This window comes from Scylla paramamosain, chromosome 7, assembly GCF_035594125.1.
Source record: "Scylla paramamosain isolate STU-SP2022 chromosome 7, ASM3559412v1, whole genome shotgun sequence".
Classification (NCBI taxonomy): Eukaryota; Metazoa; Arthropoda; class Malacostraca; order Decapoda; family Portunidae; genus Scylla; species Scylla paramamosain.
This window is the reverse complement of record NC_087157.1, coordinates 9,197,501-9,207,500: the sequence shown is the minus strand read 5'-3', so window position 1 is coordinate 9,207,500 and position 10,000 is coordinate 9,197,501. Positions and strand designations below refer to the sequence as shown.

At 46.1% G+C, this 10,000-nt stretch overlaps 2 protein-coding genes across 3 annotated transcripts in view; both read left to right on the top strand.

Moving 5' to 3' along the window:
- Positions 1 to 1,979, top strand: part of LOC135102475 (uncharacterized) — a 16,577-nt gene extending 14,598 nt beyond the window's left edge. The window contains exons 5-6 of the mRNA XM_064007791.1: positions 720 to 739; positions 1,944 to 1,979. Of these exons, the coding sequence (XP_063863861.1) occupies positions 720 to 739; positions 1,944 to 1,979 (56 nt within the window). The remainder of the gene's footprint in view (positions 1 to 719; positions 740 to 1,943) is intronic.
- LOC135102011 (glutamate [NMDA] receptor subunit 1-like) overlaps positions 1 to 10,000 on the top strand; it is an 87,389-nt gene that overhangs the window by 22,036 nt on the left and 55,353 nt on the right. The window lies entirely within an intron of this gene.

Here is a 10,000-nt window from a genome sequence, read left to right as displayed (position 1 = left end):
ACCCGGTAAACCAAAATTGTGAGAAGTATAATGGTGTTAGTGATGCTTGCTTTGTGTGTGTGTGTGTGTGTGTGTGTGTGTGTGTGTGTGTGTGTGTGTGTGTGTGTGTGTGTATGTGTGTGTGTGTGTGTGTTTGTGTTTGTGTGTGGTGGGAGGGGGCGGGGTATATGAGGAGCACCACGTTCCCCTCCTGACATGCCCTGGTGATGGTGCAGGGCCGCCCAGGGCACCGCCACCCTGGTACACACTCCCCGTCGCGCTAGGGGTCAGGTGCCTGGTCGCTGAACCCTGGGAGAAAGCAGCTTAGGGCATGCAGGCGTAAAGGGGGAAGGCTATAGGGAGAGCAGGAAGGAAGGAAGAAAGGAAGGGCTGGAGGGGAGGCAGGGGAAAGGCAGTCGGCGGTGTAGAGGGAAGATAGCGGACTGTTGTTTTAATATCAAGTCTCACACTGGACTGCTGCTAGTGGGCCTCTGCTCTGCTGTTGTGAGGGTGTCTTGCCTGACCTTGTCCTGCCTTGTCCTGCCTCGGCCTGCATGGCGCATCTCTGCCAGGATGTGTTGTTGTTGTTGTTGTTGTTGTTGTTGTTGTTGTTGTTGTTGTTGTTATACTTTTTTACTTTCCCATGTTGATCTCTTCATGTGTCAGATTCATCTCCACTACATGTATCTCCACTGACCTGTGTGCATTTCCAAGTCTACTGTTCATTTGCCTTGTTTCAGAGCTTCTGTGCCTCCCAGTCGTAAGTTACAGGCCTGTAATATCAAACGTCTTGGCACTTTGTCTGAATTACTATGAAAATATTTTATTTGAGGTCACATGAGTTTCTTACGGTGTTTTCATAATTCTCGGAACATCTTAATGGTCAATGAAAAATACACATATGAAAATTCGGTCTTTGAAAATAGTCCTTATGAGAGAGCAATACTTTTCAAAATAAGGCCGCAGCCGTAAACACGCATCTCTCCTTAGTGGCATGTCCAAGTAAGACCTGTTAGGCTCTATGTGGGAGTACAGCCTCACCATCCTGAAGAAACAAGATTTCTTTTTGAATTGCAGCACCGTCACACGTGTCTTGCCTTTCACTGGTACCTCAGTGTTGGTTTAATCAAGATGACACAAGAGTTTTTCAAATTCTTCGATCTTTCCCTTTTCCTTTGTTAGTCATTCCAACCTCGAACAAACACTCATTCTTACATCGCTGCGGGTGTTCATTCAGCTTTGTCACAGATCAGCTCAGTATAGGACACATAATACACGAATCCTGCTGTTGCACGACCTAACATTGTACAGTGTGTTTTCTAAACCCTCGTCACTTGGTGCGGCATGGGAACATGTTTAGTGTAAGTCTGTTGGTGGAGTGAATACGATTATAGCAGGGATGGCGCAGTAGTGTAATAGAGGATGTCTGGCCTTGGGAGGGTAGAGGCAATCACTCTTGGTCACACAGCGTCACTCAGGGTTTCATCAGAGTCCTCATGGGGCAAGGAACTCTAATCGAACTTTATTTTTAGTGAATCATGTGAATCCATAATGCATGTCTTGATAAAATATCTTGCTACATTGATCGCGGTGCTTCATCATCAATCGATTCATGCAAAGTCTCCTCCAGAAAATAAACACTTGGAAATGGTCTTGGATTGACTGGTAGTGGGATTTATGCCATCATTTCGTATTCTTAAATTGTTCAGCAACTTTTTTAACGATGTTGATGAAGGGCCGGATGACGCGTCATTGCCGGCACATTTATCGTGTCTCGTTTACATGGCAGCCTGGCGGGAGGGTTGCGTCACCAGCTGCCCCTCACTGACTGGCTGAGGACTTAACGTGTCAGGCCCGGCAGACGCTCATTAATATATCTCTGTATGTGATTGACTTACTGTGCTCATTTGAATATACAACTACTCAAGTGATCATGAGTTCAAAATTGCATAATATTTCCTCAGATGTTTGTGTTCCGGGGCGGCAGTGTGCAGACGTGAAGCCAGCGTACCCACACACTCTGCTCAGTCCCGTGGATATGTGATTATGAGTCCTGTCAATATTTGCACGTTTTCCTTTTTTAATCTTCAGGTCAATTCGAGTTTTGTAAGACATAAAAAGCGAGAGAAAGAGAGAGGAGAAAAGGATACGAAGACACCTGCAGGATTATTAGAGAGAAGGAAAGAAAAAAAAATGACATGAACATTACTAGGAAAGAAATTTTACAAGACACTCCAACATTTTGCGTGTGTCGAAACATACAAATGACTGAATACACACACACACACACACACACACACACACACACACACACACACACAGACGGACAGTGTAATGACCACATATTTATGATGTACAATGCAAAAAACTGTTAAAACTGCACAAAAAAAAAGATGTACATTAAAAAGAACACACACACACACACACACACACACACACACACACACACACACACACACACACACACACACACACACACACACACACATACACACACACACACGATGCATACTTCATGAAATCCCAACCCAATCTTTTCCACCTTTTCTCTTTTGGGACCTCCTCATTTTTCAGCATACTCGTACATACCTGGAGTCACTTTCTTTCTTCACGGGGATTCCTGCGCTTTGACTCACCTGAGCAAACAAGGCCCGCGACAGGTGGATCGGCTCGAGATTTGGCCAGGTGGAGAGCCAAGGAAAAATTGCCGGTCTCGAGAAGAATGATGCAAATTTATGATAAAGAGTTGCTTGAAAATATATCCATCTCCTCAGTCTTCCTCAGGGTATGGTGGGTGGGAGGGAGGGGAGGGAAGGGGAGGGTAGGAAAGGGGAGGGGAGGAGATGGCAGTGACCGACGGGGAATGGCAGGGGTAAGGTATGGTTATGGGTGGTGGTGGTCGTGGTGGTGGTGGTGGTGGTGGTGGTGGTGGTGGTGAGGACGTTGGTCTTCGCGTGTGAAATGCAGGTTTGGAAAGCTTTTTTTTTTTTTTCCTCAGGACAAAAACAACAACAGCAACAACAAAGTTTTCACTGATTTTTAACTTCAGTACCTGTACCACCTTCACAAACACCACCTCTACTACTACTACTACTACTACTACTACTACTACTACTACTACTACTACTACTAATACTACTAATACTACTATTACTACTATTACTACTACTTCTACTGCTACTACTACTACTACTATTACTGCTGCTGCTGCTGCTGCTGCTGCTACTACTACTACTACTACTACTACTATTACTACTACTACTACTACTACTACTACTACTACTACTACTACTACTACTACTATTACTACCTCTACTACTACCACTACCACTACTACCACTACAACTACTACTACCATTACAACTACTACAACAACTCGAGCGACGAAAGCAACAGTGGTGGTTCCATGCACCGCGAGGACCCGGACTGGGCGGGAGGGGCTTGCAGACAGGTCACATAGTTGAGATATACGGGTCACATAGCCGAGAGGAGAGCCGGTCTGGTGCTGTGTCCAGGCGAGAGCTGCGTGTTGGGGCGAAAGGGCCACGACAGGCTGGAGAGGAGAGGCTGTGGAGGAGAGCCTGGGGAGACAAGCTGGGGATGAAGCTAAGGAAGAAAGGCAGGGGTGTGGAGCTGGCGAGTTAGGGATCTAAGTGACGGGAAGGGCTGTGCTTGGAAGAGCAGGCGGGCGTGGGGAGTCAAGACATGAGAGGAAGAAGGGAGTAGGATGAGGCGGCGTGGCTGACGTTGAGGGCAAGTGTGTGCCTGGGAGGAGACAGGGAGGCCTGGGGGCTGGCGAGGTGCTGCAGGCGTAGCCAGCCCGAATCCGTGGATGTGGATGCATTGCTCTCGCACTGCGAACATTCCGACAAATTTTTTGATGGCTGGCGACTCATTTAAGAACATTTGAGTCGAGTTATTCCGCACCCTCTTATTAACATCAATGATTTCAGATTCGTGGCTGTTAAGGATGCTACACCCTCCCGCTCCCCGCACCTGGTTTCGCGTGCGTGCCTGCGTGTGAGTGTGCGGGCGGGCAAGAAATGTACTGGTCACGATGTAGCCCCCTTCATCCGATGGCCCTTCACCAGGCAGACCCCCAGGCACCCCCTTGCTGCTCCTCCCTCCCCCCCAACACAAACATGATAGAAAAACTGCGACCACAGGCACGGAGAGACGTCCCGCGCCTCCCTCCAGCAGGACACCTGCGGCCGCGACGCCGCTGCCTCCGTTGCTACGCCCGAAAGCCACTATAGCCGGGGCGGGTGGCCGGGGGCAAGGGCTCGCAAGGCGTCCACGACTAGCAAGGTGGGCAGCGGTCAGGGGGTGAGCCGCTTGGCTTCGCTCCCTGCATACTAAGCGGGCTGGTGTACGCCGCTCGTTAGTCCGGGAGGAGAGCAGGGCTGCGGGAGGGGGAGGAAAGGAGAATGCGAGAGGAGGATAGAGGAGGAGACCGGGAGGAGCAGGGAGATAACTGATTGTTTGTGAAAGCTGCCTTGCTTACTAAAGAGGCAGCCCTGGGCAGGGAGTGGACGCCAGAGGAGGAAGTTAGGGGAGGGAAGTGTGAAGACCACAGCGTGGCAGGCTGCGGGCAGACGTTACACTGGCGAGGGAGAGGCGCGCCTCCTCCCGCACGTTAAGTAACACAACAGGGAAGGTGGTCGACCTGAAGCAAATTCCTGGACTTGCAATATTTTTTACTGTATATGACCATTGTTTTTACTCTCACATCATTATCAAGTTCCTTTACACCGTGTTGTTATGTAAGTCATCTGTGCCGGGCTTCCTCCGCTCTCCCGTCGCTGTGTGGGCGTCGCGAGGGCGGTTGGGAGGGAGGGAGAACGCAGGCGAAGGAAGAATCATTAGGAAAGTGAGGTTGACGCATCAGCAGGAGCAATTTACTCTGCCAACACTCCCGTCGCGTCTGTATTAGGGCAAACAGGATCATAAAGTGCCAACACGATTCATGACCGGACCCAGGGGAGCGCGGCGTCCTGGCAGCCCCCCGCCGCCGCCGCCACCACCACTACCACCACCACCACCATCAGGGCTTCTCGTAATTCCCCACCAGTTAGTTTTGAGCCTCCGGGACGACCTTAATTTATAGTAGTAGTCTCCTTCAAAAGATGCACGTTGCCTCAAAGGGAAACACAACAGCAGCAACAATAATAGCAGTAGCAACAGTAATATTATTATTATTATTATTATTATTATTATTATTATTATTATTATTATTATTATTACTACTATTACTATTATTATTATTGTTAGTAGTAGTAGTAGTAGTATTAGTAGTAGTAATAGTAGTAGTAGTAATAGTAGTAATAATAATAGTAGTAGTAGCAGTAGTAGTATAGTAGCAGTAATAGTAGTAGTAGGAGTACCTTCTACCTTTTCGTTCTATGGAGTGGATGAAAATATCTTACATAATTGGTATGTTTTTTGTTATCATTGTTTTAAGTTGATACATATATTACCCCTTTGTTCCTTTTAATTTTCTTTTGCTTCTTCCTTCCCTTAATTTCCTCTTATAATTTAACTCGTATATTTCTTCCTTCTTCCTTTAGGTGCTTTTCATGTCGACATTTTGCTAAATGGAGGGATAGGTGGGTAGGGAGGAGCCTTCCTGCATTTCCCGCCTTCCCAAACACTAGCAATGAGGATTTTGTGTAATAGAGTATTTCCTTGTAACAAGTGGTATCAAATGAGCTGATGATACTTGTCCTAATCTTCCTGTTTCTTGTTTCCCTTTTCTTTTCCACTCTCGTCTTTTTCGTATGTTCTTGTGTTTTGCTTCTTCCTTCCTTCTTGTCTTAATTTTTTCTGCTTTCCTTCATCTTTCCCAACACGTCTTTCTCTTGTGCTCCTATATTTTACATCTTTTTCATTCGCTATCCTCTATGTTTTCTTTCCCCTTCGTCTTTCCTCAATCATCGTGCTCCTGATTATGTCCTAAGATTTACTTCTCCATCTTTTTCCACTCATCATCCTTATAATATGTTCCTGTGTTTTGCTTCCTCCTTCCCTTCTCCCTTCCTAGTCCTCGCTCTCCCCTCATCCCCCAACCACCCCGGGACAACTCAGGCATGAACGCTATTTCCTGCCTCCTTACCTTTTGGAAAACTGCTGGTCATGTATGCAGAAAATAGGAAGTTGTTTGTGCCTCGCCATATCAGCTGCAGACAGAAATTAGCAATGCATGGTTTTCAGTGTGCAAATTATCACCTCCTTGGTAATTTTGTCTTCCTTCATTTAAAACATGCTAGGATTTCGTAATGAGTTGAGGAAAGGGACGTCATGTTTTTTCATTAGGAAGCTTTAAAAGAACATTAGACAAATTTATGGATGAGGATGATTGGTAGAAATAGGTAGGTACGTTTGTATGTTTCATTTAGCGACTGCCACGTGTAGGCCTGGGTTCTTGCAGCTCCCCTTATTTTCGTGTGTAAATATTTTTCCTATGAAAGTAGAGGAAAAAAAAGAAGCTATTTTACTATTGGTTTGCCTAGGAGGTGATCAAGTAGAAGCTTTTTTTTAGTCCTCAAAGGCATCGGTACGTACAACTTTCTGGATTCTGTGCTACAATGGTTGCCTTGAGTTTCCGTGGGCCGTGCAGCAACCTTTCTTATCTTACGGTGGGAGACGTTTGATGTCGGTGCTCCATTCGTTGATGGATGTGTGGAGGCCAGAGCGGTTCATTCAAAGTGGCCCAAGAGGATCATTGATGCAAGGCTTCAAGTTTCATTTTCAAGACGTTTCTCGTAATTCTGGATATTCTTTTTGGTCAATTCTCTCTTAGGACTGGCATCTTCAGTGGAGCTTTTTCTTTTTTCCCCCGTTCTTTTGTTTCTCTTGGCTAAATCTCCTATTTCATAAAATAATATAACTTTTGCTTGCCTTTCCTTTTCACCAAATCTGATTCAGTCACACATGAACATGAAATATGAATGATGAAGCTATGTATCATTCACAGAATCCTCCAAATCAATCAGTCCATGAGCTCAGCTGTTTAATGGGTTAAGCCAGATATTACGCTATGCTGGCTTACAGTGTGCTGACGGAGGATTGCGGCTGTGTACTTACATCAACATCAATATATGAGTCCTGATGTCTCGGAATTAGGTCTTGCTATGCTAGCTTACGGTGTCTCGGCGGAGGAATGCGATGGACGTTTTACTTCATCAGAAACAGAAAAGGAAGCAAGAAAAGAAAAAAAAAATAGTGACCAGACTGAAGCACAAAGACAAAGATCTCTAATCTGTAGCAAACAAATATCAGCGAAGACAGAAAGGGAAGCAGTTAGAAAGACATTTCCGACTACTACTACTACTACTACTGCTACTACTACTACTACTACTACTACTACTACTACTACTACTACTACTACTACTAATACTACTACTACTACTACTACTACTACTAGCAATGGGGTTAGATGCTTTGGAGTGGAGCCAGATACCACACTATACTGGCTTACTGTGTTCTGGATGAGAGCCGCCATCGTCTTCTCCTTTAGTTGTTTTTTTTTATGGTCGGGGGTTGGCTCCATGCACGAGTCTCCTCCAATTGTTTCTGTCCCTTGCATTTTCCTCTGTGACTCCTTTGCAGCTCTGACACAGTTCCATCCCTCCATCTCATTCTCTGCCTTCCCCTCGATCTTCCCTCAACTATTTTTTTCCAGGCTCTTTTAATCGGTTTCTGGGCTTCATCGTGAAAGAAGACAAAGCCCAAAGAGTCTCCATTGGGCTACGTGGCATCTAAAGACGGAGTATAAAAAAAAGTCAGGGTACAGATAAACACACGTCTGTAACATTTGTCCTCGCCATTGACTCGCTCCAGCACTTCTTGGGAGACGCTTATGTTCACAGGGGAAAAAAAAACTGTAATCTCTACCGATCCCTCTACCCTGACATAACAATAGCCGCTTATTCTCCTCCTGGGCTGGTGTTGCGAGGATATCGTGAGAATCTGGCGAGTGTATGATAACGGAAGGAGAGGAAGGTTGAGGTGATACAGACCGAGAGAGGAAAGCAATTGAAGTGTTGACAATATAGATGTCTTGAAACTTTACTACTACTACTGCTGCTGCTGCTGCTACTACTACTACTACTACTACTACTACTACTACTACTACTACTACTACTACTACTACTACTACGACTACTACTACTACTACTACTACTACTACTACTACTACTACTACTACTACTACTACTACTACTACTACTACTACTACTACTACTACTACTACTACTACTACTACTACTACTACTACTACTACTACTGCTTCTACTACTACGACTACGACTACTACTACGACTACTACTACTACTACTACTACTACTACTACTACTACTACTACTACTCTTATTCCTCCTCCTCCTCCTCCTCCTCCTCCTCCTCCTCCTACTACTACTACTACTACTACTATCACTACTACTGCGACTACCACCACCACCACCATTACAACAACGACAATAACAACAACAACAACAACAACAACAACAACAACTGCTACTACTACTACTACTACTACTACTACTACTATTACTACTACAAATATTTTTCCTGGAAGGTTTGAAATATCATCCCCAACTTTGGCCTCTTGTCTGTACCCTGGAACACCCCGCCCCCCCACATCCACACTCCCCCCAGCAGCTCGCCACACCTCGCCCCGCCTCCCCTCCAGCTCCGTGTGGGAAGGTCGTGGGGAGGACTCTCGGGGTCATGAGGCAGAGGACGTAGTGGAGGATATGCACCCAGGACTTATCTTGTCATGAGGAGGAGGAGGAGGAGGAGGAGGAGGAGGAGGAGGAGGAGACGAAGAAGAAGAGAAACGGACAGAAAAAAAAGAAAAGAAAGGAGGCATGATGATGATGATGATGATGATGATGATGATGATGATGATAAGGAGAGAAGAAAAAGAAGACAGAGACGAAAAGAGTAGGAAGTAAGGGAGGCAAAATGATGGTGATGAAGATAATGGTGATGAGAAAGAGGAAGAGAAGGAAGATGATGTTGATAATGGTGATGATGATGATGATGATGATGATGATGATGATGATGATGATGATGATGATGATGATGAGAAAGAGGAGGAGGAGGAGGAGGAGCAGGATTACATAGGATAACTAAATGGCAGGAATTCTTTACGAGTAGGTCCTTAGTGAGCAGGAATCCTCTACGAGTAGGTCCTTGGTTAGCTATTTGAGAAGCAATTCTAATTACTTGATGAATGGCGGCGGCGGCGGCGGCGGCGGCGGCGGCGGCGGCGGCGGCGGAGGAGGAGGAGGAGGAGGAGGAGGAGGAGGAGGAGGAGGAGGAGGAACGCAAGAAAGAGAGAGAAGTAGAATATTTAGCGTGAATTCACCCTTATCCCCATGGTGGGTGGCCAAGAATACTGAGACTCAAGGAGAGGGTGGAGTGGCGGGGCGGCCCGGGCCTCACGCACATGTTTGCACCGCGACCTGTAGAGGGAGTGCAGAGGGACCCATCACGCCACTGGTACACAGGGAACGCCTCCTTCAGACAAGCAGCACGCGTCGCCAGTGTTTGGTTCGCGCCGATAGAATCTGAAGGCCAATTTTGTGAATGAAACTTTGACCGTGCAGGACCGTCTTAATTGAACAGAGATTTGTGGAGTTCCTGATGAATTCCAAAGGCCGCTGAGATGGATGTGCAGGACTGTGTGTGTGAGAGAGAGAGAGAGAGAGAGAGAGAGAGAGAGAGAGAGAGAGAGAGAGAGAGAGAGAGAGAGAGAGAGAGAGAGAAACGGAGCTCTGCTAATTCCATCCATCGTTTTGAATATTTTATTTTATTTTTTTTTTTTTTTAAATGTTGAGTGGCGATATTTCTCTGTGGCGTGGTGCCGCAGCTCGGCCATTATTACTGATGGTGTTAGTGGTGATTTCTTTATATCTCAGATGACGAACGGGGACGCTACCTAATATGAATCCTGAAGGCATTCTAGCTGGTTGCATTCCCGCGAAAACAAATAGATTAGTGAATAAGGAAATAGTTA